Source organism: Argentina anserina, chromosome 2, assembly GCF_933775445.1.
Source record: "Argentina anserina chromosome 2, drPotAnse1.1, whole genome shotgun sequence".
Lineage (NCBI taxonomy): Eukaryota > Viridiplantae > Streptophyta > Magnoliopsida > Rosales > Rosaceae > Argentina > Argentina anserina.
In genome coordinates, this window is record NC_065873.1 from 27,528,723 (window position 1) to 27,553,315 (window position 24,593).

A 24,593-nucleotide genomic window follows, 5' to 3' on the forward strand; every position below is an offset into this window, starting at 1 on the left:
TTAAAAACCCTCACATCGTCAAACCAGGCGGCCACAGGCTTACCCAACAACAATCAAGAATCAAACAGATGGGAAACAAGGTTCAGACTAATTGGAAAGTAAACTGACAAAAGCAAATTTCATAAATTCAATCTAATCCACAAGGCCTCCCTTTTTTGTCTGGGTTTCTTTTTTCTTTTTTCTACAAAGAATGTACATGATCCCAATGCCATACAATGTGCTAACCCAAATTTGGAGCCAAAATCTCATATAAAAATTATATATAACGAAAGAGAAAAAAAAAAAAAAAAAGGCAAATCAACTAAGGTGGCCAAAATAATGGGGAAGGGGCAAAAACCACCAACAATTTCAGAGACTACCAGTTGTGCCGGCAGTCGGTTTTGATGGTTTCAGTTTTGCAAAATCAACAAGGTCTCCAAACAGCTTGTCCTCTGGCTTGGCTGGCCTGCTAGGCGGGTTATACGATGATGTAGGAGCCTGGTAGGCGTTTCTCATACCATTATCATTGACAGACATACCGTGCATCTGCTGCTGAAGATAATGCGCCTGCTGCTGCTGCTGCTGCTGTTGCTGATGATAGTATTGCGCATGAAGCTGTTGCTGCTGAAGGTATTGCGCTTGTTGATGCTGCTGCTGATAATATTGCCCTTGTTGATGCTGCTGCTGAAAGTATTGTGCTTGTTGTTGCTGATCATAGCCATAGGGGGTTATTTGATTGCCATACATTTGTTGAGGGTACGCAGATGACATTTGACCGGCTTGAGTAGGTGGCTGTGGAACCATACCCATAGATGGACCTTGAAGTGGTTGAGGAGGTGCCAAACCCAACTGACTGCTTGGAGCAACCTGCTGATTGATTGCCGACAAATGGTTACTTGTAATTGGTTGAATGTACATACCAACTACCGGGTCACTAGTTGACCGTTGAGGACCCTGTGGAACGAAACCACCCTGTGCATGTGTGACAACCACTTGAGTGACTTGCATTGGTGGTGCATATGGAGAACCTGCTACTGGGCTTCCATCATCTACTGACTGAGCCTCCCAAGGGGGTGGTGGTAGTGATCCACTGGTTGGTGAACCTGCCCAACCATGTGAAATGTAAGAGCATTGTAAATTTACAGTATCCAAAAGCACAGGATAAATAGCAAAGCATAAATATTTTTTATGCCTTATGCAATCACCAACTGCTGGCACATCACCAGAAGTGGATAGGAGATCAATCTCACATTTCTATCTAACAATATTCAAGGAAATGAAGTCATAATCATGATGTACGCATGCGGTGATTGTATCTGCCTATGTGCAAAAGAATGTGAATGCAATGTACTGTTTTGTGCCACATAAAACAACAATAAGATCAAAACGACTAAAAACTATCAAAATGCACCATATCCTGGTGAAGATGGCTGCTGCATCTGACCATTCCAAGCAGGACCACCACCTTGCGCGTACTGTGACTGCTCATACTGTGGTGCTCCCATGTTTGGGACAATTCCATTTGGGTGAGTTCCCCCTTGTGTGCCTTGAAAATTCCGCTGCTGTTGAAATTGAGGGTTTAATGGACTGGTTTGGTTGGTCGCATGAGGAGGATTTGGGGCACTGTTACCGTCAGAAAACATGTCCATAAGAACAAGGGCATTGGATACAGGAGCACTACTTGTCTGTTGATCACCTACAGGAACAAGAGCCAGCGAATCTGCCTTTGGTGAGCCAAAGTCATCTCCGCTAAGAAGATCCATCTTGGGATCAACCTTTGTCGTAGGAGTTGCACCATTAGTAGTTGGAGGTCCAGTAAGTAATAACTGATTAAGTGGGTTTGAGCTTGCACCAGCACCTGAAGTGGATCTGTAGAAAGAAGCCAACAAATACAGACAATTCAAAAACCTAGTAAAAGACGAACTTGATTTTGTTCTTGAGAAAGATGACGATTATCTTTTCTTTGGTTTTAAGAATCACAATTATCTTTTCTTAGCTACAGAGTGCTCTAAAAGTTACGACTTTGAAAACTAAAGCACACGGGTCATCCAACACAGTACATTAATTCTCAATCAACCACTTGGAAGACAAGGCATATTCTCAATAATGTCCCAACTCCTGAGCAACTGCAGAAAATGGGGATCTGTGCCAATCATATACTGAAGACACATGATTGGCACAGATCCCCATGAGAACCATATATCATAAATGCCAAAATTAAAGATAGGATGCTAAGACCCTACAATTCTGCTGTTGTATTCTATTTATACACTGCCGGATTGGTCCTACATCATATAAAGCTTGTAGATATGTTGCAATTACAATTACCTCCCATCAAGCTGTTTGTTATCACTTCCAGTGTCGATAAGAGGACCACCAACATCTACAAGATTTCCAGAAGGTTCTGCCTTGGGTTTATCTGGTTGAACTGGATTGCCTGAAGCAATAGCTTCATGTTTGGCAAGAAGACGCTGCAAGTCATCATTAAGTGCTAGTCCTTGACACAGAAGTGATTCATCCCTGACCAAGAAAAACTCTGATAAGTAAAGAATACTAGATTACCATACCATGGCAAATACTTATATATATATATAAAATATACAATCAACAGAACACATCCTAGTAATGTCTTTAATAATTTTTAGCATTTTTTAATGTTACATGAATTTAATTTACTCAAATAGTGGGCACTTACGAGGTCGAGTTAACAAGGTGTACCACCCTTTGTTTATATGTACGACACTGTTCAACTAGATCAACGATAACCTCTTGTCTAAGCCCCTGCCAATGATAAATAAATGTCAGAAAAGTTGGGACTTTAAAACAAAACAAAAAATGTAAGTTCCAAATATATATAATTTTTTTTGACTTCATGTCACATTTACTCTTAGATGAAGTGACAATGGAATATAAATTTCAAATAGATTCAGCCAACTAGTATTAGTCTGTATTCTATTGTTACAGAAGATTACTTTGTTAGGATTCGTAACAGCAGACTGCTTAATTCAATTTTAAACTCCTCGATATTAAGTTATCAACACATTAAAATCCAGATCATGAAGACTGTTCTTCACTATATATTTCAGCATATATGCTCGCTGAGTTTTGACTGGTTAGAGGTTTTCTCTTTGAAATCGAAGGGAGCAAGATTTGTTTAGAAGTGAATGCATATAATACACAGCTAAGCACATATATACAACTAAATATTTAGTCATATCATTAATTAATATCACACTGCAAGATTAATTTCTTCATATCTAAAACAGAATATGTACCTCTCTGTTCTCTGGATCTATAGCACTTAGCATTTCCGCCAGGACATCCATAATACCCCGTGCATTCTGAATTTCAGTCAAGCTAAAAGACAAATTTATTAATAAACAACCATGATAACATACAAAACTTTGACCATGCATATCATAAAGAATGAGAAATGATCCTAATGCTATTGACTTCTACACTATGGGATTTGCGGCTGCTGGTTTCTTTGGAGTTTGGTTGGGATAAATGGGATACAAGTACTCTTCTCCCCCATAAAAGATGCAAAACATAGGAAATGACATCATCCCCAGTCCTCTAAAGTCAAAATTCTTCAGTTTTGAAAAAGATAAAAGGTAAATTGCACCGATGTATGCACGATAAAAATATGAAACACAAGAGCAAAGCAAAGCTAACAAAGTGCTTTTATTGGATGTTTCTTCAAGCCATCCACCTAATGCTCTAACAAATCCCAATACAGCACGTGAAAATTCAATCAAAATTAAAAAAATCTATAAGGGCAAAAACTAATTATCATACTGGTGAACAAAAAACCTGGCAAACACTATTCAGTCCACTGAATACCGTTTTGAATGCAAAGAAATGCTATTATGTTGACAGAATGTTCATAAATCAAGCATATATTCAGAGGAGGAGGTAAATCTGTACGTTAATGTTGGGAAATCGGGCTCTGCAGAAGGCTCAGGTATGTCTCTCGGATTATCTAGATTTTGCAGATTTTGAGGGAGTGACGACAATGGTTGCGTCTGAGGAGGTGTAAATACAGGAGCAGCTGCGTCAGACCTGTGGGGGAATACTGCTCCAGCACGCTGAGGTTAAGAAATCATTTTTGTCAGACAATGTTGAAGAATAAAGAACTACAACTGTCTAAGGAATGGAAGTAACCATTTCCTGCTAATTATAGTTTTGTCAATGCTTGTGGTGTTGAGTTTATTTTTTTTATGATTCAAGGTATCTCTTCAAGAACATACCAACAATTCCTGATATGCAGCATAATATTGTGGATATCTTGCTCTTGGGCCACCGAAAGCTTCTTGCCAGGTATCTATCAATATCAGTATCTTCTCTTTGACATGATAGTCCGGCTACAAAATACAAATATACCATGAACAATTTTCAATAGAGGTGAATAGCGAAAGCATTTGGGTTGCAATCAAATAATTGAAGAGATACACATACCTTCTTTTTAACTATTTTTACCATCTCATGAAGGAGGTCTTTCTCTGCAACATGCATATGAACAATATCTCCACAATTCTTTATAATTGTTTCCAAAAGCTAGAATAAAGCGAGCAGACCAAAATAAAACCAATTTTAGAACTCTGTAATACAAAGCCATTATATACAACAAGAGGTATGAAGGTATCAGCAGCATTTACAATATAAGAGACTAACATACAAGTTCAATGATATTCCCAACAGCCTGGCATATTACTTCTACACCACATCTAACTTTTAAAATATGGTACCTTATCCTAGTACGACATTCATTTTGTGTTATAACTTATAACTAAATATTTTAAATGAAGACTAACAGGAACTGGCCAGGAGCTCATACAATAGTACAAGCATACACAGGTTGTTTATATGACGGGGCATATTTGTTATGACACCTAGAACTAACTTTGACTTAACATTTAACATCTTTTACTAATGAAAGTACACAAAAAATCAGCCACTACACTGGATTAAACAAGACATAAGAAACTTACAGTAAGGGCAAGAAGTTGAACTTTTGAATTCCTACTTCCAAGACGCTTCTTTATGCCTTTAACAACATCCTTTGCTTGCCTGATATATAAGAACCAAAGGAGAACTTCAAATCTAGGTATTCTATTACGAAAAATTTCAATCATAAGCATAACAAATACATTCAATCAACGCGAAAACCTATACATCACAGTTTCGACTCAAAGAGTTCTCATCACTTTACACCCTCTCCCGTGCTTACTTTACTCGTAGTCACCATAAAATAAATCGACAATCGATGCTATCATGAACATTCAGCTCACTAATGTACACTAACCAATCCTTTTGCAAACACTGACTAACACACATCGAATCGAACAGGTTGGAACTGCCCAAATGTAGACATACAAAAGCCTAGGCTAACCGTACCGCTTGCTTCTAGATCCAAACAAAATCAACAAGTAATACAACACGAAATTCTAACTTTCTTGAATTCTATTCTCACATTTCCAGCCAATTCACTGTTGGATCAAAATTCAACGACCATTTCAAACTCCACCATTATTTCTCTTAACTTTCAAAATTCATATGCCAGATGACACACACATCCAATACCACTAGAAAACTCAGACCACAATCAAAGTAAGCCAAAACAAAAGGAGAGATTGAAATCCAGTGCGGCACATACACAGGGTCGTGGTTGCATATGTCACAGATTTCGATGTTCATGGCCCAATCAGGACCGATGAGCATGTCGCTCGTGGCGCGCTCCACCATAGAATTCACCATCCCTGCTCCTTCGCCGGATCCGAACACGCACACGCGCCTCCGATCACCGTAAACTCCTTCCGGCAGGATCGCTGATAGCTTAAGGAATATTCCGGCGGCTTTCTCTCTCTCTCTCTCTCTCTCTCTCTCTCGGAGTCTGTGAGATCGCTCAGGCTCTCTTCCGTTGAGGAACCGATTTTTCTTGCTTTTTCTTCGTGTCTTTCTTTCGGTGAGGGAAATAATTTGACTGCCAATCAGGAACCTCCACGTAATGGGCCTGGGGGCCTTAAAAGAGGTGTGGTTGGGTTACGCCGTCTGTTTGGCCTACCAGTTTTATTAACGGTTGACTGTTTAAGTTCCGTTAAGTCTTCTCTTCGTCACCGACTTTTGTTATTCAAGTATTTGTTTCTGATTAGGCTTCCATTAATTATCCTAATCATGTTTCCATTTAGTGAGGCTAATACCAAACTAGCATGATGAATGCATCTTATCAAGTTTCAACTCCGATCATATTTCAATTCAATTTTCTGAGTTTTTTCTCGGAAGAAAAATATTCCGGGTCCATAGTCGGCTTATCTCGATTATACAAAAGAATTATTGGTCCCATTTAATTAGAATTGAGCATGATACATGCTTTTAAAAAAATTAAGTGGTTCGACTAAAGCCATCAATTTTGTATAGTAGATTTTGGATGGAAACAAAGTCCAGCCCAACATTTTGTGCCAATTTTGATGAAAATGATGTCTTAATCTTTGATCTCATCATCACAATCTCTAACCTGCTAAGCATACAGAAAATCCAAACACAAAGCTCCATCACAGAAACAAGTGGATAATAATTTTACCTCTAATCTCTGATAACCGCCCCACTACTGGATCAAAACAAATATTTTCAAACACAGAAAGGTGAGTACAAAACAAACAAGCACCCATCCCTTTTGCAATTAGGAATAATCTCCAACTTAGGTAACAACTATGCAGCAAGCACCATAACATATGCTCCACTATATTATAAAACATTGGAATATTTATGTGCTCTTCTCTCTGTTTTAAGCAGTGTTGCAGTAAATTATCTACTATTCCTCTTGGTTTATCAGAATTATTATGAATTAATTTGTTTGATTGTTTCTCCGGTCACCAAGTTTGGTTTCCAAATCCAAGTTTGACCAATCATTAGTAATATTCAAGCTGCAATGCTTGAAACAGCGAAAGCTATGCAAATTATGTAAACTGCCTTTATTAGTCTCAATTACAAGAGAGCTGAGCTCCAAAGCTTACAGCGGATATAACTGTCACAATTGGGTAGTGCTGGTTTGGTGCTTGAGGTTTCAACATGATTGACAGTATCAGACGGCATCAACTAGTAACGAATAGGTGTTCGGACAGTAAGGGGGCCGGATTCCATGTCTTTGACGATCAGATTCAGTAGAATCTGAGTCAAGGGTCCTTCGGTTCCTGTAAAGAAGAAGCAAGAACGGTTAGTTATGGACTCAAAGCATTTCTAAGCAACACCAGTTCAACATGACAACAACATGCACTGATATGAACCTTCAAATGGTGGAGTCAAAGTCTCTAAGCTACTTTTTCATGAGATGTATGTTTAAATACACTACGTAGGGGAATGATTCCGGAATTCCCCATTACCAAGACACAATATTTGGAGGACAACAGATGCAATAACAACGCGGTGAACAGTACTAGTTTTATAATGAAAGCTGTCAAAAGAAAGCCAAAATATTTACTGAGACTGATTAGGTTCAGCCTCATGAACATAGAAACTAATTTATGCAGAAAATTGGTGCAAAGTGTACGTGGCCAATTCAGTTAATCTACAAAAAAAAAGTGCATTGCATATATGTGCCTTGTGTTTAAGTCAACTAAGTATTCTAAAGTTGCGTGACATATTGAAATTAAGCTTTCAGTTCTTACCATCTCCGATGATTTGCTCGTCCCATTGCACTATAGGGCGAACAAGAATCCCACTGCCGATAAGCATCATCTCATCTGCCTTCTTCCCTTCCTCAACAGTCACATTTTCAACTCTCACTCCCCTCAGCTTACCCTCCTTTACCAGGCCTTCTGCAAGCGCCAACACTCTCTTAGCTGTGCAGCCACTTAGTATTTTGTCAAACTTAGGCATCAGAAGTTCCTTATCTTTTGTGACAAAAGCCACATTCATGTTAGGCCCTTCAGCAATGAATCCTTCACCATCCAGCCAAATCGCTGCAAACGCACCTTTTTCTTCAGCCTCCATCTTTGAAAGCACATTCGGAAGATAATTCACACTCTTCATAACAGCAAATTGGGGTGGTTTTATAGGGATCGACGAAGTTACTACTTTAACACCCTTTGAACTAAAAGGCGATTTGTCTTGGACTACAACAGCATAAAGAGCTGGCTGATTGCAGCCAGAAGGAGATAACTGAAAATCACCAGGTCCCGCCGAGAGCCAGTACCTTAGTGATCCTGTTTTGCACTTAGAAGCACTCACTGTTTGTGTTAGTATGCTTCTAATACTTTCTCGATCAAACAGTATGCCAATTTTGGCCATGGATGCTGACCTCAAAATACGGTCAATGTGCTGGTCCAGCTCATATAGATATCTATAATGTAGACATAAGCACAGAAACATAAAATCACCAAACTGCTCTCATTTTAAACATTTAGGATCATAGAGTAGTATTGAATGGTTCACTACTAACCCATCCTTTATAGCAGCAGTGTCAAAAACCCCATGCCCTCTGTGGACCATGTGGTCATCAATGGGGATCACCATAGCAGCTGGATCTGTAGTTATACCTCCAAAAATGCTAGAGTACATGGCTAGAAACTCCTGCGTGCCCTTTCGATTTTCGCGGTTTGTTTTTAGCCTTTTCATTGCCTTTCTAAAAAGGAACAAATAAAATCAAAACCGGAGACATGCTCAACCTAGAACAAAATTACCATCATTTCCAATCATGATGAGTATATATCAATCACTAAATCACCATTTCTTACATAAATCACCAGAAGTGTTGAACCAAGTCAACCAAATATTGTGACACTCTTATCGCAGTTTGCTTTCAAAGAACATTGTAGTATCTTATCTTAAGGAGGGGTTTTAACTTTTAATTGAAAAAGGTGAGAGAAAAGGACCTCAGAGCAAGTAAGCAGTGGGACATCAGAAGCTTGAATGCTGTAATCTGGCATACAAAATGACTCGGTTAGTCTCACTGGTAAATATCAAAATCAATAGTTACACAGAATCTGTATTTTTTTTTTCAAAAAGATTACCATAGAGGCAGAGACCAATACCAATTATACCATAAAGAGTGAATTTATTTGACCAAAAAGAAAAGAGTGAATTTTTACCAGTCACAGCTTCGGTTTGGTTGGAGCTTCTGATGATCTTCATCTCTTTGCCCAACCCATGTTGAATATAACGTAACCCAGGTCCTGAAAATGCAAGGTTTCGCGAAACTAAACGCGAACTAAGCGAAGGACCAACTGGCTTTCTGGTAAGATGTGGATTTTGCGAGGCGGGTTTTGAGAAAGATTGGAGGGAAGCCATGGAAGCTATCAGAGAGCTCTGATAAAAGGAATGCTTGTGAAAGCTCCAAGGTTTAGATACCGACTGGGGTTTTATTCTGGCAAGTTCATTTTCATCTCGGGAGATCAAAAGAGTAATCAAGTTGTCTCTATTTGTACTTTCTCTTGTATCATATGGATGGGTGGGTCCTGCCACAGAAGCATATTAAATAAATTATAGTACCATAATGGAGGGACAAGGACATCACCGAGTTCACTTGGTGGCGCGTGGAGATTACACTCGGTAAAGGGCTAACTTTGGAGATTAGTGGTAATATGGCCATTGTGCTGAAGTCGTTTACATTCAGATTGAATAGAACTATTTCATTCATCGACTTAATTGATTTTAGTTCTTGAATAGTAATAAATGTGGGTGAAAATGTTACCACTAATCCATGTGGAACTAAAAGGGTGAAGATGTTTGTTATGCAAACAAAAGTTAATTCAAACTTAAAAAGATGATGAGTTTCATATATAAACCGGTAAGTTATGTAGCGCCTCTGCATAATGTTATATCAAATCGAACATGAAATTGAATTTTATAATATAGCATGAAAAGCTAATTGATTTATATATATATATATTCTTTATCCGGTAAGGGTATCTGCATCTTAGCTTAAGATACAGATTTCTATTTTTTGCCAATTTTCCGATCGAGATTTCACATCTTCATCGTCCAGTCCTTAGGTAATAACATATAGATTACCTCTGCAATTTTTTCAACCAATTTGGTAATCGGTAAGGTATCTAACTAGATTAAACCAATAAACGGATTGAATATGTCGAACTTGAACCGTTCATGTCTATAATAAAAAAACACATGTTTAAGTGACTTAATGATTATCAAATTGGCTTAAAATTTGCAAAGGTACTCTATACATTATCACATAAGAACTGGACGGTAAACATGTGAAAACTCGGTCAGAAAGTTGACAAAAAGTACAATTTTGTACCTTAACTTAAAGTACAAACGTCAGCATCTGAAACATACTATATATATATATATATCGATTTAAATAGATAAACAAAGACAAAACACACTAGACCTAAAAATTGCCTTAGTTATGGTTATTAACAAGGCATGTATAGACAAACCGCACTAGCGCATATGAACAATGTTATTTCAAATCGAACATGAAACCGAATTTATAATATAGCTTGAAAAACTAATCGATTATATATATATATACACATTGATTTAAATAGATAAACAAAGACAAAACGCACTAGAGCTAAAAATTGTCTTAGTTATGGTTATTAACAAGGCATGTATACTTGCTAAGTAAACATATAAAAGCAAAATGTTGCACGGGCTAAAACTCAGAGCTATCTGCCATATCCCCAATCTATTGTGGCCTTGTGGGTAGATCAAATTAAGAGTAAACGTCTTCAATTATTTTGAAAAGCAGAAATACAACTCCATTAACATTCCTAACTAAGTTGTGACCGAAGATCATATATCAGAATAATTCAGAACGTTCCATCCATAGTTAGTGACGGCCGGTTTTTATTAGAACTTCTAATCAATTAATATTAACGGCTTAACGCGTATAACCTACCAATTCACTGGACAGTCCAACGAACCCAAGTAGTTGGTGGAAGTATACGCGCCACCGCACAGCCCAACCCCGCCAAATCTCACTCGGCAACTAGCGTAAATATTGGAGTTCATCTTTATCCCAATTCCAACACCCACCGACTTCTCTCTTTGACATTTCTTAGGCTTTACCCATTTCTAATCTCCAACTTCCAACTCCCCCAATCACACTCCGATCACTCGCCCCCAGATTCTGGCCCCAAAAAAATCGTAATTCCTAGGGTTTTGCTACTAGTCATCTCCCCAATTCGGAGCTCTGGGGTTTTGTTGACCGGCGACTGAGTTTCCAGATGGAGATAATCGGCGACGCGCTTCGCCAGGCGTTCATGCCCAAGCGCGAGTACGAGTGCCTCCGGGAAGAAGACCGCGCGTGGGGGAAGCTCCAGAGGCCGATGCTCATGGCGTCCGTGGCTTTCATCTGCCTTGCGATCTTCGTCTGCTCGATTATCAGCTTGAACATTGTGTTTCCCGCCGACGCATCCAAGCGGCCGTTCTGCGGTGACCGGAGGCTGAATTCGCTGCCGATGAATGTGAGAGGCGGCGACTCCGATTCGTTTAGCGGCGCGTTTGATCTGACGGACCAGGAGGTTGTGGATTACTATTGGATGGTGGTGTTCCTTCCCTCCATGATCATTTTCTTGGCCACGGTGGTTTATCTGGTTGCCGGTAAGAAAGTTTTAACCTCTAGTTCGATTTAATTTTTTTTACTATCAAGTTGAAACTGAAGTGGGAACTTGGTAACTTTTAGTTAATGAGTGCATCAAGAAATGATGTTATGATAAGAGAGTTTCGAAATAAGGATATCTATCTCTGATTACTGAATTACAGTTTCGGCATGATGAATAATTCTTTTCTTATACGGATTTGATAGCTTTGTAGTTGATTGAAAGACTAAACATAATCTAGGTGCTGTGTATTAAAGCCCATATTACCAGGAGGAGCATAGTGATATTCGACATAGGGTCTCATCTGCTTGGAATGTATGTTATGCTTATTGAGTTATTGTTAGTACATGTGGGTGGTTCTATTTTTCTGTATCACGATTATAAATTCGTCGTAAAGCAATGAAGAAGAATGCAGCAAAACCCCAACTTCACCTAATAAATCTATATGGGACCGCAGCAAATGAGCTTTTGTTTGGATCATGAGGTCCTATTTGTAATCTTGAATCTTGATGTTTTGATGTACATGCACTGTTGTGAGAGGGACATTGGATCCTTGGATATGGTCTGCACAGACGGCGTCTAATTAATTTAAGGGCAATGTTTGTTTTGGATGTGCTAAATGGATTTCACGTATTCATAGATTTAATCTGGTTGCAGGAATCACTGTCGCTTATTCTGCCCCAGCAAGGAATGGATGCTTAATGGTAGTTGAAAATAACTACTGCGCTTCAAAAAGAGGTAATACCTCTCTGTCTCAGTTTGTGTGTGGCTTGTAATTCTTGTTTCTTCTGTCATGCTGATAGTTTGTCGATTTAGAGAATTTAGTGCGTCACATTTTGTTGATACTTCATTTAGTTGTGAATTAGTTAGTGTAGAGAAAGTGATTCAAAGATTCTTGCATCTAATTTGTTTGGTAGGACAGCATTTTATTTGTTGATAATTGTTTGCATTGCTTTCTTAAAACTTCCCATATTCTCTTGGTAATTGTTGGTGTTTTTATCCTTACATAAGCATAACAATACAATTGCCATATCATGTGATCCTAATAGTCATTTCATTTTATCATATCATCTATGTTTTGTAGATTAAAAATATGTAGTTCATTTATTGGCTTTTAGTGTTGTAGAGATGTTGACTGCAACTAAGTTTTGTTTTTGAGAAAGTAATGTTTTTAAAGCTTTTATTTTGCAAGACAATTAATTGACTTTCAAAGTCTTATCTTTCAGCGGAGTAAACATAATAATAATAATAACAATGCTGTGTCATTTTGTTTTTATCATTGCATTTAGGCCAAAAGGCTTGGTGTTGCATGATATATTGTCCTCTGTGATGTTTGAACTCCCATACTTCAATCTGCAGGTGGGGTTCGATGTCTATCAATTCTGAATGCTGTCTTTGCTATCATATTTGGTCTTCTTGCCTTGTTTCTTGGTACAACCCTCCTGACATTAGGAGGTAGCTACTGCTCTGTGCCTTTATTTTGGTGCTATGAGACTGGCACTTGGGGGCTTGCTATTCTCTATGGAGGGACTGCCTTCTTCCTGAGAAGGAGAGCAGCTGTAATCCTTGATGAAGGGGAATATGGTGGCCGAAACTTGGGGCTTGAAATGTTGGAGAGTCCGGTGGAAGTGACACCAGACGTGGAAAGGCGGGTTGATGAAGGGTTTAAAACATGGATGGGCTCCTCACTCCTATCATCCGATGAAGATGAACCTGACAATTATTAGGAACTTCCTGGTGCTACTTCACCAACTCTAACAGGCGAATGGTTTGACATTTGAAGGAAGCCTTTGGAACCAAAGCTTTCCGGCAAAATTTTCCACACTTACAGAAGAGGATTAGTATTGAGACTTTGGCTGATCGAATCTTCCTGCTTGAAAATGATTCAACAGATGATGTAACATGAGGGAATGCTAGAGTCAGGATGTCCATTTTGTAATCTGTCCGCTACACATGTGCGTTCTTCGCCAATCGACAATAGCCTGTGAATATCAAACCAGTCTGAAAGTGAAAACCAATCCGTTCGTTTCTGAATCTCTGCTCTGGCTTTCCGAATTCACACACTTGGTCTAAAGTTGACAGCACAGGTTTTGTTTGTTTGAGTTATGGAGAAGGTTATCTCATAAATGGAATACAAATCATATACTGTATTTTACTTGTTCATTTTCTTCATACTTTCTTCAAACCCAACTCTAATTGAAATACGGTAAACTCATCCTCGATTATCACATGCATTACCTCTGTTAATAATTGGGGATGAACACGGTACCTTTAAGGTTAGAAATCTTTACTGTGGACGGTCATGTTATAACTTTCCTCTCCGCAAGCAATCAAACTCGAATAGTGAGCTGTTTGGTGCATGTTGGGCCTTTAATTAGTAAACGAAGCCCAAACCCAATCGTTCATGGAGATCCGTTTCATGACCCGGTAGAAGTATAAAACCCTAACCTCTCTTTCGCTCACTCTCTCTCACCGTCTCAACTGTGACTGGGACTCTGGGAGTCTCATATCCTTCTCAGCTCGAATTCCCAAAAGCTGCGACCAACCATGGCGGCTTACGACTACGACGAGCCCTCGGCGACTCACCGCCAAGCCTCCTCCGACGCGCCGTCGCAGGAGCCCGGATACGACCCGAACCACGTCCCAGACTCCGTCAAATCCTTCGTCGTCCACCTCTACCGCCACATCCGCGAGAAGAACGTCTACGAGATCCACCAGATGTACGAGACTTCGTTCCAGGCGATCTCCGAGCGGTTCTTCAAGGACACGCCGTGGCCCTCCGTCGACGCCGTCGCGCACTACGTCGACAACGACCACGTGTTCTGCCTCCTCTACCGCGAGATGTGGTTCCGCCACCTCTACGGTCGGCTCCAGCCGACGCTGAAGCAGAGAATCGACTCCTGGGACAATTACTGTAGCCTGTTCCAGGTGGTGCTCCACGGCGTCGTCAATATGCAGCTGCCGAATCAGTGGCTGTGGGACATGGTTGACGAGTTCGTGTACCAGTTTCAGAGCTTCTGCCAGTTTCGGGCTAAGATGAAGAACAAGGCTGAGCAGGAGATCGCTCTTCTCCGCCAGTTTGATCAAGTGAGTGAATAATCCTTCTCCTCGTTTCGATTTCGAATTGCGGTACATTTTGTGGTCTTCGAATGTCGAATTTCGACCGGTTGTTGTGTTTTTGCAGGCTTGGAATGTGTATGGAGTGCTTAACTTCCTGCAAGCTCTGGTGGAGAAGTCGGCGATTATTCAGATTCTGGAGCAGGAGAAGGAAGGCTTGGAGCAGTTTACGGCCACGGATGGGTATGATTATGACGGTGGGAGTAATGTGTTGAAGGTGTTAGGGTATTTCAGCATGGTGGGGCTGCTGCGTGTGCATTGTCTTTTGGGGGATTATCAGACTGGTCTGAAATGCCTGCGGCCTATTGAAATTACTCAGCAAGGGGTTTATACAACTGTGATTGGAAGCCACATTACCACCATATATCATTATGGTTTCGCCAATCTTATGTTGCGGAGGTAAGCTGCTTTGCTTCGTTTTGTTTGTTCATTGTGATCGAATGTGTCCCAGTATATGCATTTATTTATGTTAGATGACTGCAGTGTTGTAAATTTGTTCGTCATTGTCCTGTATTAATTTTGGATATTTTTGCATCTAAATTGTTCTCTCTTTACTAAAGTATGAGAATGAAGTGTGGGTGAAGGTGTGAAAACCTCTGATGAGCCTCTTTGGTTTTCATAGGTATGTGGAGGCAATTAGGGAATTCAATAAGATTCTATTGTACATCTACAAGACCAAGCAATATCATCAGAAATCTCCACAGTATGAGCAGATTCTGAAAAAGAATGAGCAGATGTATGCCTTGCTGGCAATTAGCCTGTCACTATGTCCCCAGATTAAGCTTGTTGAAGAAACAGTGAACGCTCAGTTGCGTGAGAAGTATGGTGAAAAGATGATCAGAATGCAAAGATATGATGATGAAGCATTTGCAATCTATGATGAGCTCTTCTCCTATGCATGTCCCAAATTTATTACTCCATCTGCTCCCAGTTTTGAGGAGCCTCTTGTTAATTACAACCAGGTAAGAATTTGGATCCCAATGTGCAGTTCTTCGAGTTGTTATTATGACATTGACCATTGTATCATTTAGTTGGTAATTTAAATTATCCCAAAGTACCGTGAGTCAGTTATTGATATTTACAAGGAAATCCTAAAAATATGAACTTTCACAGAGACTAATGCCACATAATTTTAGTCAGTTCAAGGTTCTATTTGACATTTGACATGATTCCCTGATTGTTAGTTCCTCAGTTATTTGAAACAATGGTGAGAACACACCATTATAATGGTGCGGTGAAGGTTTACCTCTGTTTTAAGCATTACATGGCCCATTCTCTCTCGCTCTCTGTTTGTGTAATATTCGTTTCCACATTTCCAGGATGCGTATAGACTTCAGTTGAAACTTTTCCTTTATGAAGTGAAGCAGCAGCAATTACTGTCAGGTGTCCGGACTTTCTTAAAAGTATACTCATCCATCTCCCTTGGGAACCTTGCCAAGTATATGGAAGTGGATGAATCCAAGTTGAGGTGCTTAATCAGGATTTTCTCTTGACCTTTCTTGTCTGATTCTAGTGTGGTATTGGAATAATGTTAATTTGCTACTGCCTTACAGGACTATCTTGCTGACATACAAACACAAGACACATTCAGTTGACACTGATGGAAAGACCATTTCCAATGCTGATGTGGATTTCTATATGGACGATGTATGTTAAATTTCATCAATGTTCACTTATCTTGTTTATTAAAATGTTATTCTAGGCATTGCACCTCAAAGTTCATGGGCATATTTATAGACTAAAGTTTTGTATATACATTGAGTGCGTGGGGCAAATGCCAATTGATGTGACCTAAATTATTCGTGTGCAGGATTGGGTTCACGTTGTTGACTCAAAATCACCAAAAAGATATGGGGATTACTTCTTGCGTCAGATTGTGAAGGTGCGGGCAATTTCATGTTTTGTAAATTTGTATCCTATTGAGCAAGCTATTAGGGAGTTATTAATACTCTTGCAATGTCAAAGTACACTAATTTTTGCAGAAAGATGATAAAATACTAATCTGGGTCTAGATTGACATTATAGCGGTGTTAATGTCCTTTTTAATTATCCTCCTTTTTGGTTTGTTCACTCCTAATCTTCTTCTGTTGCAGCTTGAAGCGGCAATCAACGACCTGGACAGGATAAAGCTGGATTGAGTCCTCCATTAATTTCTAGTCTACTTCTCCCCTGCCATTTTTTGCTCATTTAGAATTTTCCTATGATAATTGGAGAATTGGTTGTTTTGTTTGAATTAGCCATGCTTCATGTGCCTGTCCTTTTGATTTAGTGGATGTGGTTAGCTGAATTAGCTCTATCTCATTGTAATCATACCTGTTATGCATTTATGTACTTGATTTTGCCACCACACAAATTTGCAATTTATTTATGGATGTGATGCTTCGCCTGTCTTGGAAAGCTCAATATGCTTCATAGTCATGAATTGAAATGGGCTATTCTGGTTCTAGCCGGCCAGAAAAAATTATCCATGATATAATTGATTTCCTAGTGTATCCGAGTGTGACCTTTACAACCAGATAGGAAGTGCCTTGTAAATCTCTGATGTATCAAGACAGGAACTAGCAACTACTTGTTTGTTTGCATTTAGTGTTTAACCAGAAGACCTCGATTGATGCTGCCCTTTGACATTTTCATTTGCATGATTGAGACGTATACTTGCCTAGAATTAACTATCAAACAAGAGAATGAGTCTGATGTACTTAATTTCTGTTTTCGGTATAGAATGAAAATGAAACTGGAGTAGGGCTCGTTTAAAACAACAGTAAAATTGTAACTTTTAGTTTCATGAGTGTTCCATGATTGAAATAACAGGCCAAAAATTTGTGCAACTCGAAATTCCTAAGAGAACAAGTCATCCACTTAGTAGTGAAATTGAAGTCTTGTGTTGTTAATACACATGTTTGAATGGCAGGCTGGTAGGTGTGACTTGAATCAGTATACATTTTCACACCTGCAAGCTAACACTCAACGAAATTCCAGACCATATCACAAAGCAGGTCACATGATCATCAGATCGATCATGTACGCGGTCCAAGAACTATGATCGGATCATTCATTCCATCCCATCATGTATAGCATACAAAAGATACATAGAAATGAAATTCCACATGTTCAACCTACACCAATCACCAACCCCCGTTTTCGATCCAGTCACTTCTTCTATACGCATTGATCTTCATTATTGCAATTTTCAACTGATAAAGACTCAAACTATTTGTTCTCAAGGCATATGATGCGGAAGCCGATGAAGAACAGATAGAAGAGAATCACTACTACTCACCCCGCCCATTTATAGAATGGTATACTGTGCAAGATGCTGCTTGCACTACTCCATGAGAGGTTTGAATTTCTTTGTCAATATCTTTGGTGTCGTAGTGATCATCTACACCCTCTGGCTGCTCAAGAAGTGGCAGGATGGAGTTACTGAGCTGCCTCCTGTCCCAATGGTACCTAAGCCATGGTATACTACTCTTAAATATTTCATTCTATATATACATCTCACTGTGTTATTTGCTCTCATGCTTTGCCTACTTTCTTCAACCTCCATGAAAAGAAGAGGGAAATTGATATGTTTGCTCATTGCCTTGAAGTTTATCGCTTGGTTCTGCTTGACAGGTTTATATATGCATGTTTAGGTGTGGGAATCGCTGTCTGTTTCAGCACTTTCTACAGCTATCTGGTTGCTCATTGCATCACCGATTCTACTCTTCTTCTCATTGTATCCTTTCTCATAATCCGAGCACAAGTTACAACAAAATTTTACTATCTTTTAGTCAAATTAAACTAATTTCATTGGAGAAATGGAGATCCTTGACCAGTTTTAACTAGTACATAGTCTCCATCCTCACTCTTCTCTGCCTTGAAGTTGCAGTGGTTGTAGCAATTTTCTACAAGATGAACTGGGCAGCGGTATGTACACTTTCTAAAAATTGCAACATTTTTTTTTCCCCAAATTTTCGGGTTTCTATATAGCAACTAATTACCTTGATCACATTCACTACAAGGGTTCAACTCTGATTTAGAATTTTGGTGTTTTCTTGCAACAGAAGCTTGCAGAGTACATAGAAGACGACCCTAAGTTCAAGAACTTCATGATATTTCATCTTTACTTGTGTCGTCTCATTGCTATTCTAATTTTGGTACCGCAGGTATTGATACAACTTTGTTTGATCTGATTTTGAAGTTTGGTTTGAAGTGAGAGGAAGTTCATTACACTAATGCTTGCAGTTCCATTTTGCAGGTCAAATGTACAATTTTAGCAATCATTCTTTGGGCTATTGGTACCGAGTCACTCACTCACTGCAACTACTCTGATCATGTAACTGAGTTTAGATATTATTCATTTTTGGTGATACCAAGCCCAGCTTCTCTACTCAATATGACAGGAAATGGCTTGCCAAGATCAGATCAATACCAATATCTGCCACGGCGTAGCTTTTTCTCACATATCAACAGATTTTTCAGAATGCAATTCTATAGAAGAGTCACACTTAGTTAGAACAATAGTACATGAATACTGATTTGATTCCCTAATTAAGTCTTGTAGCATACACTCTTACCTCGTTCATACGATTTTTCATTTAATTATATTGGTGTTGTTAGCAATTAATCATCTAATAATACACAAACCCGGTGTTAAGTTTGGTGTAGAACTTGTTTTGATTTCTTTAGAGTAATTCCTAGAGTCTCCTAGACCTTTCAGGAATTGGAATATATGTTTCTATATTGTAGAGTGTAAAGATTTTAGTTCCCAAAGTTGAAGTCCAAAAAATTGTTCCTACCAATCATATGGAGCTACATGCTAAAATAGAGTTCAAGTGATTCAGGAGGCAATGTTGAGGGTCACATCCAGTGCCTATTTCTATCAATTTGAAGTTTTGAACTACTCGTAACATTATCACTGCAGGTTGTTTCTCGGGTAATATATAGAACTAAAATTTTAGAAATAACCTTGCGTACAAGGCTCCTTTTTTTTTTTGTTTCCGAGGAAATCCCTCGCCATTTTGGGAGAGGAATATACTTTCGAGCCGCGTCGGACCGCTGGGACGTACAAGGCTCTTGAACTATAGCAGAAGTCAGTTTCCAGGATAAAATACGAGCTAGCCTATATGATGTGGCGAGCTGGACCTAATTACCATAAACACCAACAGAGAAACACTACAGAAAAATATCACTCATCATGCCTCCTTGTTGCCTAGAGATAAAATCAAACAGTTGATAAGAAACTCCCACACATCAAAACAAATCGCACTATCAGTCGATCACATTCACCTCATTTTCCTTGCTATCACAAACTTTTTGACTGTGGCCACACATGCATTAACATGTTGTGATCTAAAGCAGTAAGATGAGTTCTCTAGTGGTTTAGTTATCATGGAAATACTTCTGAATCATTTGGTGTACACCAAAACAAAAAAGCTTAACTATGAAAACTGAGATTTTGGAGGAAACTAACAACTAAAACTAATAAAAAAAAACAATTCCAAATGCATGTGATCGTTCATTTCATAATTTATTCTAATAAAAACTTCAATATGTTTACATACATCTTAGAGCCAAGTTATTCATTACTGTACTTGGTAAGATTTTGATTGTTCTCCGCATTGGTTCGATTTAGCTCTCCCATTACTTACTGCTTTTGACGATGGTGACAACACTGCTAGCAAACATTAGTGTTGGGTGTGGTAAATTTGTTAGTACAGCTGCTTTTATATTATTAGTAGGCTAGTGATTGTAGGACTTTTAACCGACGGTGTGAATTATTGAGTTCTTCATAATCTTTATCGTTTGATTGAGTTGGAGTCTCCTACTCTTTGTATTAATTTCTTTTCGGCCTTACTCGTCTTGTAATTGAGTTCGCCCCAATTTATTCATTTCTCATAAAAAAAAAAACAATTTTGGTTGAAGCTTAGTTGCGATTCTAGCAAAACAAACGTATTTAGAAATATATTTTACCACCAAAAATGTTAAGATTCGGTCGAGCACCAAACTCCTCCGACACCGAGACGCGCCGGTGAAAACCAACGGAAAAAGGCTCCTCCGAACTCTCAAAACTGTCGACCACAATAATAAGCACAGCTCCTCCACCCCGACCACTGATGGAGTCTACAGAGCCACAAAACGGTGATTCAGTGTTCGCACACGTTCCTCAGGTTGCTGAAGTCCCAATTTACGCGGTAGGCTGGAAATGAGTTCGTTAATATATACTCTTTCTCAACTTTGATTTCTTCTACGTTTGCCCACCAACTTGGTAATATATTTGTTTAACAGATGATGGCTGCTTTCAGCAAAGACCCAACTCCACTGAAGCTGAATTTAGGAGTTGGTGTCTATAGAACTGAGGTGGGTTACCATTGTGTTTCTACAATTTGTTTTTGTGCTCTGTTAGCTGCATAACTATCTGAGATTAATGTCGTTCAAGGTTTATGCAACTACAGGATGGGAAACCTTTTCAATTGAATGTAGTTAGACGAGTGGAGCGGTTACTAGTCAATGACATGTAATGTGGATGTGATCATTGTTTTTACAGTTGTAAATTTGCTTCAAGTTGTGAGTGTACATTTTTTTTTTTTTGATGAAATGCAGGTCAACTACCAAGGAGTATCTTCCTATTACTGGAACTGCAGAGTTCAACAGATTCAGTGCTAAGCTAATTTTGGGTGCTGACAGGTTTAAGTGATTTTGAGCAACATATTTATGATGCATTATCTTGCTGATGTTCTTGTTATACTCGTTTTCGGAGTTTTCTTATTTCAGAAAAGTGGGTTTCTTTGTATTTTTGTTGACTGCATGTTTCATTTTTCCTTGGAAATTAGCCCTGCCGTTAAGGAGAATAGAGTGACTACTGTCCAGTGCTTGTCTGGTAGTGGATCACTGAGGATCGGAGCTGAGTTTCTAGCAAACCATTACCACCATGTAAAGCACTTAACTTTTATATGTGAAACTTATATGCTTATGGATGAGTGTCACTTAACCTTATTGTATACCGTGCTCGGCAGCATACAGTCTACATGTCCAACCCAACATATGCATCCCACCCGGCATTTTTCTCTGCAGCAGGGCTAGCTATCAAGACTTATCGTTATTATGATCCGGGAACATGTGGACTGGACTTCCAAGGTTGGGTAATTTCCAGTAGCTTCTTTATCTTTTGTTTATGTAAGTGTAAAAATATGCAATGTGTCTGATAAGGTCTGGAAATTGTTTCCCTTGCACATGTGATTGTGTAATCTCCTATTCTCATTTTGTTATTCCATTTTTGGTTAATGACAGGAATGTTAGAAGATCTTTCATCTGCCCCATCAGGAGCTATTGTGCTTCTCCAAGCATGTGCACATAACCCTACAGGTGTTGACCCAAGTCTTCCACAGTGGGAGCAGATACGACAGTTGATTAGAGCCAAAGGGCTGTTTCCTTTCTTTGATTCAGCTTATCAGGTAGGGAAGTGTTTCATCAAAGGTTGTAGCAGTTAAATTTTGAAGTTCTCTAATAGCCTCAAGTTTGAAAGCTTGTGGGAGCTTGCACTTGAGAACATCTGGGCAAGTCTCTTTTGTTTTTTTTTGTTTTTTGTTTTGTTTTGGTAAAAGCCTTGGCTTAATACCTTCATGACCTGGCTTCTATGTAGGGTCTTGTCAGTGGAAATCTGGATGAGGATGCACAATCTATTCGCCTGTTTGTTGCTGATGGTGGTGAATGCCTTATAGCTCAGTCATATTCGAAGATTATGGGATTGTATGGAGAACGTGTTGGTGCCCTTAGCATTGTAAGAAACTAACATTTCCTAGCAGTAATTACCTAAGGCAACATAAACAAAAGCAAAAAACAATCAGTGTTTCCGTGTAGAACTTCTGAGGGAATGTGTTCACTTTAACTTTCATCAGTTTCATGGCCTTTTGTCGATTGAACATTTGAATGAAATGCTTATTGTTTCATAGGTTTGCAGGACAGCAGAAGTGACTAGCCGTGTTGAAAGCCAGCTGAAACTTGTGATCAGGCCCATGTATTCCAGCCCACCCATTCATGGGGCATCCATAGTGGCTACTATCTTAAAGGATAGGTAGAAATCATGATTTTCAGATTTTGTGTCTGCTGTAGGCTTTTCCACTGAAAACATTTTGATCAGGGATTCCAGATATCGTAGTTAACTCCAAGAAGTTCTTTTTCATGAATGCTCATTACAAGACCAAGTAAGGTGAAATGTGGCAGAATAACCAATATATAAATTTAAAAAAATTGCTTCACGTCTGTGATTAAATTATATGTTATTCTGGTTGGCACCACTATACATATACTTTTGTCGATGGTGGTAGGGGTTCTTTTGAATAATGTTAGCTGTACACTAATTGAAATAATTATACGGTGAGGGTATGCGTATGGATTATGTTTTTCTCAGGGTAAATTTCAAATTATGAGACATGCCAAGTAGATAGCTGATAGACTTTTTTTCTTAGTTAGATACTTAAATTTGTCCTTCTAACGTGTGCATGCTTTATTTGCAGGGATATGTATGAGGAATGGAGTATTGAAGTGAAGACAATGACTGACCGCCTTATAAGCACGCGCCAACAACTATTTGATGCTCTGCGTGATAGAGGCAATCTTCTCTCTTTCTGGACTGTTACAAGTGAAAACATGAAATAACTATCTAATCTGTTCTTCAACCTGTCTGGATCATAATAAGTAGACAGGTTGTTGAGTCACAGTCAGGCATTACCTTTCATTTTCGCTGGTTGTACTCTCATGTTTGGTACCCTATCTTCTATTGCCTGGCAGGTACTCCTGGTGACTGGGGGCACATAACCAGACATGTTGGATTGTTTACATTCTCAGGACTGAACACTGAATTAGTGGCCTTCATGAATAAAGAGTACCATATCTACATGCCATCCGATGGGTAACATTCCCAAATTGATTTATCTTGACATGATATGCTATTAAAAACAGTGTACTAGGACTATAATTTTACAATCTGAAGTTTACTATCTACTGTTCTTTCCAGGAGGATCAACATGGCAGGTCTGGGTCCTAAGACAGTTCCTCATCTTGCAGATGCAATACATGCTGCTGTTACCATCGGTGTATGAATTGGTCACTGCATTGCCGGTACACCTCAAATGGCTCAATCTCATCTAGTTGTTGTATCCTCTTCTGTATGGTATACAAAATGCTCCATTTCAATCGGTAAACCGGAGTTGTATGTAAACCTCTATAAAAAATCATGTCTATATTGGTGGTGACTTTACTCCTAGAGTTTGGTGTTGTTAGCAATTAATCATCAATACACAAACCCGATCTTAAGTTTGGTGTTGAACTTATTTTGATATCTTTTAAGTAATTCCTAGAGTCTACTAGACCTTTCAGGAGTTGGAATGAAATTCGAAAGATTTTACTTCCCAAAGTTGAAGTCCAAAGAACTGTTCCTACCAATTATAAGGAGCTACCTGATAGGATAGAGTTCTAAGTAATTCAGGAGGCAATGTTAAGGGTGACATCCAGTACCTCCTGTATTGTATTGATTTGAACTACTCGTAACATTATCACTGCAGGTTGTTTCTTGGGTAAGATATATAGAACTACAAATTTAGAAAGAGCCTTGTGTACAAGGCTCTCCAACTATATATAGCAGAAGTCAGTTTCCAGGATAAAACACCAACAGAGAAACACCACAGAAAAAGCCTCACTTATCATGCCTCCATGTTACATAAAGATCAAATCAAACAGTTGAAAAGAAACTCCCAAAAAAAAAACCTTACTATGAAAACTGAGATTTTGGAGGAAACTTTAAACCAAAACTTATAAATTTGATCTTTAAATGAGATGAATCAAAAGTGGGTAGATTAACACATTTACAATGGTAATAATCTTATTCATAATCCGAGAGCTTTGACAAGTTACGAAATATGTAAAATAATAACACTATCCAGATTAGTTTCT

The 24,593-nt window shown here is 38.9% G+C and overlaps 6 protein-coding genes across 12 annotated transcripts; 4 read left to right on the forward strand and 2 right to left on the reverse strand.

The window, feature by feature from the left end:
- Window positions 1-104: 104 nt before the first annotated feature.
- Window positions 105-5,926, reverse strand: LOC126784912 (TOM1-like protein 9). Its single transcript, XM_050510458.1, has 10 exons — window positions 5,636-5,926; window positions 4,971-5,049; window positions 4,438-4,536; window positions 4,230-4,343; window positions 3,907-4,067; window positions 3,255-3,336; window positions 2,675-2,760; window positions 2,308-2,499; window positions 1,391-1,848; window positions 105-1,082 (listed from the first exon to the last, which is right to left on the reverse strand). Exons 1-10 carry the CDS (start codon window positions 5,734-5,736, stop codon window positions 349-351), a joined length of 2,106 nt encoding a protein of 701 aa, XP_050366415.1. The 5' UTR covers window positions 5,737-5,926; the 3' UTR covers window positions 105-348.
- A 1,011-nt stretch (window positions 5,927-6,937) lies between these two features.
- Window positions 6,938-9,353, reverse strand: LOC126784915 (D-amino-acid transaminase, chloroplastic). Of its 3 annotated transcripts, none has more exons than XM_050510462.1 (5): window positions 9,066-9,353; window positions 8,850-8,896; window positions 8,417-8,595; window positions 7,644-8,317; window positions 6,938-7,169 (listed from the first exon to the last, which is right to left on the reverse strand). In XM_050510462.1, the coding sequence occupies exons 1-5, from the start codon at window positions 9,262-9,264 to the stop codon at window positions 7,075-7,077; spliced, it is 1,194 nt and encodes a 397-aa protein (XP_050366419.1). In that variant the 5' UTR covers window positions 9,265-9,353; the 3' UTR covers window positions 6,938-7,074. The 3 variants fall into 3 exon arrangements, with proteins under 3 accessions (XP_050366419.1, XP_050366420.1, XP_050366421.1); XM_050510463.1 differs by having other exon boundaries at window positions 8,417-8,599; window positions 9,066-9,211; XM_050510464.1 differs by lacking the exons at window positions 8,850-8,896; window positions 9,066-9,353 and adding an exon at window positions 8,712-8,726 and having other exon boundaries at window positions 8,417-8,599.
- A 1,622-nt stretch (window positions 9,354-10,975) lies between these two features.
- LOC126783454 (uncharacterized) lies at window positions 10,976-13,694 on the forward strand. The gene is made up of 3 exons (XM_050508928.1): window positions 10,976-11,544; window positions 12,201-12,281; window positions 12,903-13,694. Exons 1-3 carry the CDS (start codon window positions 11,169-11,171, stop codon window positions 13,268-13,270), a joined length of 825 nt encoding a protein of 274 aa, XP_050364885.1. The 5' UTR covers window positions 10,976-11,168; the 3' UTR covers window positions 13,271-13,694.
- Window positions 13,695-14,036: 342 nt separating this feature from the next.
- On the forward strand, window positions 14,037-17,041 carry LOC126782879 (uncharacterized). Its single transcript, XM_050508218.1, has 7 exons — window positions 14,037-14,630; window positions 14,728-15,059; window positions 15,283-15,622; window positions 15,980-16,128; window positions 16,214-16,307; window positions 16,471-16,542; window positions 16,754-17,041. Exons 1-7 carry the CDS (start codon window positions 14,091-14,093, stop codon window positions 16,796-16,798), a joined length of 1,572 nt encoding a protein of 523 aa, XP_050364175.1. The 5' UTR covers window positions 14,037-14,090; the 3' UTR covers window positions 16,799-17,041.
- A 670-nt stretch (window positions 17,042-17,711) lies between these two features.
- Window positions 17,712-19,158, forward strand: LOC126784566 (tetraspanin-19-like). Of its 3 annotated transcripts, none has more exons than XM_050510030.1 (5): window positions 17,712-18,120; window positions 18,276-18,378; window positions 18,489-18,569; window positions 18,707-18,808; window positions 18,901-19,158. In XM_050510030.1, the coding sequence occupies exons 1-5, from the start codon at window positions 17,957-17,959 to the stop codon at window positions 19,156-19,158; spliced, it is 708 nt and encodes a 235-aa protein (XP_050365987.1). In that variant the 5' UTR covers window positions 17,712-17,956. The 3 variants fall into 3 exon arrangements, with proteins under 3 accessions (XP_050365987.1, XP_050365989.1, XP_050365988.1); XM_050510032.1 differs by having other exon boundaries at window positions 18,888-19,088; XM_050510031.1 differs by having other exon boundaries at window positions 17,940-18,120; window positions 18,296-18,378.
- A 1,424-nt stretch (window positions 19,159-20,582) lies between these two features.
- LOC126782169 (aspartate aminotransferase, cytoplasmic-like) lies at window positions 20,583-23,886 on the forward strand. 3 transcript variants are annotated; one of them, XM_050507357.1, is made up of 12 exons: window positions 20,583-20,836; window positions 20,931-21,002; window positions 21,098-21,159; window positions 21,246-21,329; window positions 21,476-21,575; window positions 21,659-21,779; window positions 21,933-22,096; window positions 22,285-22,422; window positions 22,595-22,716; window positions 23,159-23,253; window positions 23,433-23,553; window positions 23,659-23,886. In XM_050507357.1, exons 1-12 carry the CDS (start codon window positions 20,759-20,761, stop codon window positions 23,741-23,743), a joined length of 1,242 nt encoding a protein of 413 aa, XP_050363314.1. In that variant the 5' UTR covers window positions 20,583-20,758; the 3' UTR covers window positions 23,744-23,886. The 3 variants fall into 3 exon arrangements, with proteins under 3 accessions (XP_050363314.1, XP_050363316.1, XP_050363315.1); XM_050507358.1 differs by having other exon boundaries at window positions 20,790-20,836; window positions 21,082-21,159; XM_050507359.1 differs by lacking the exon at window positions 21,098-21,159 and having other exon boundaries at window positions 20,775-20,836; window positions 21,246-21,575.
- Window positions 23,887-24,593: the final 707 nt, after the last annotated feature.

What these genes read in the sequence shown, in the direction of transcription:
- LOC126782879 (XM_050508218.1), top strand. Translation starts at nt 14,091, where the DNA reads ATGGCGGCTTACGACTACGACGAGCCCTCGGCGACTCACCGCCAAGCC. An exon ending in GCCAATCTTATGTTGCGGAG is followed by an intron (nt 15,060 to 15,282) that starts GTAAGCTGCTTT and finishes TGGTTTTCATAG; the next exon opens with GTATGTGGAGGCAATTAGGG. An exon ending in GTGGATGAATCCAAGTTGAG is followed by an intron (nt 16,129 to 16,213) that starts GTGCTTAATCAG and finishes ACTGCCTTACAG; the next exon opens with GACTATCTTGCTGACATACA.
- LOC126784566 (XM_050510030.1), top strand. Translation starts at nt 17,957, where the DNA reads ATGGTATACTGTGCAAGATGCTGCTTGCACTACTCCATGAGAGGTTTG. An exon ending in ACAAGATGAACTGGGCAGCG is followed by an intron (nt 18,570 to 18,706) that starts GTATGTACACTT and finishes TTCTTGCAACAG; the next exon opens with AAGCTTGCAGAGTACATAGA. An exon ending in TTCTAATTTTGGTACCGCAG is followed by an intron (nt 18,809 to 18,900) that starts GTATTGATACAA and finishes TCCATTTTGCAG; the next exon opens with GTCAAATGTACAATTTTAGC.
- LOC126783454 (XM_050508928.1), top strand. Translation starts at nt 11,169, where the DNA reads ATGGAGATAATCGGCGACGCGCTTCGCCAGGCGTTCATGCCCAAGCGC. An exon ending in GGTGGTTTATCTGGTTGCCG is followed by an intron (nt 11,545 to 12,200) that starts GTAAGAAAGTTT and finishes ATCTGGTTGCAG; the next exon opens with GAATCACTGTCGCTTATTCT. An exon ending in CTACTGCGCTTCAAAAAGAG is followed by an intron (nt 12,282 to 12,902) that starts GTAATACCTCTC and finishes TTCAATCTGCAG; the next exon opens with GTGGGGTTCGATGTCTATCA.
- LOC126784915 (XM_050510462.1), bottom strand. Translation starts at nt 9,264, where the DNA reads ATGGCTTCCCTCCAATCTTTCTCAAAACCCGCCTCGCAAAATCCACAT. An exon ending in CACTGCTTACTTGCTCTGAG is followed by an intron (nt 8,596 to 8,849) that starts GTCCTTTTCTCT and finishes CTTTTTAGAAAG; the next exon opens with GCAATGAAAAGGCTAAAAAC. An exon ending in ACTGCTGCTATAAAGGATGG is followed by an intron (nt 8,318 to 8,416) that starts GTTAGTAGTGAA and finishes TCTACATTATAG; the next exon opens with ATATCTATATGAGCTGGACC.
- LOC126784912 (XM_050510458.1), bottom strand. Translation starts at nt 5,736, where the DNA reads ATGGTGAATTCTATGGTGGAGCGCGCCACGAGCGACATGCTCATCGGT. An exon ending in TAAAAATAGTTAAAAAGAAG is followed by an intron (nt 4,344 to 4,437) that starts GTATGTGTATCT and finishes TGTATTTTGTAG; the next exon opens with CCGGACTATCATGTCAAAGA. An exon ending in AACAAACAGCTTGATGGGAG is followed by an intron (nt 1,849 to 2,307) that starts GTAATTGTAATT and finishes TTCTTTCTACAG; the next exon opens with ATCCACTTCAGGTGCTGGTG.
- LOC126782169 (XM_050507357.1), top strand. Translation starts at nt 20,759, where the DNA reads ATGGAGTCTACAGAGCCACAAAACGGTGATTCAGTGTTCGCACACGTT. An exon ending in TCTTTGATTCAGCTTATCAG is followed by an intron (nt 22,097 to 22,284) that starts GTAGGGAAGTGT and finishes GCTTCTATGTAG; the next exon opens with GGTCTTGTCAGTGGAAATCT. An exon ending in GTGTTGGTGCCCTTAGCATT is followed by an intron (nt 22,423 to 22,594) that starts GTAAGAAACTAA and finishes ATTGTTTCATAG; the next exon opens with GTTTGCAGGACAGCAGAAGT.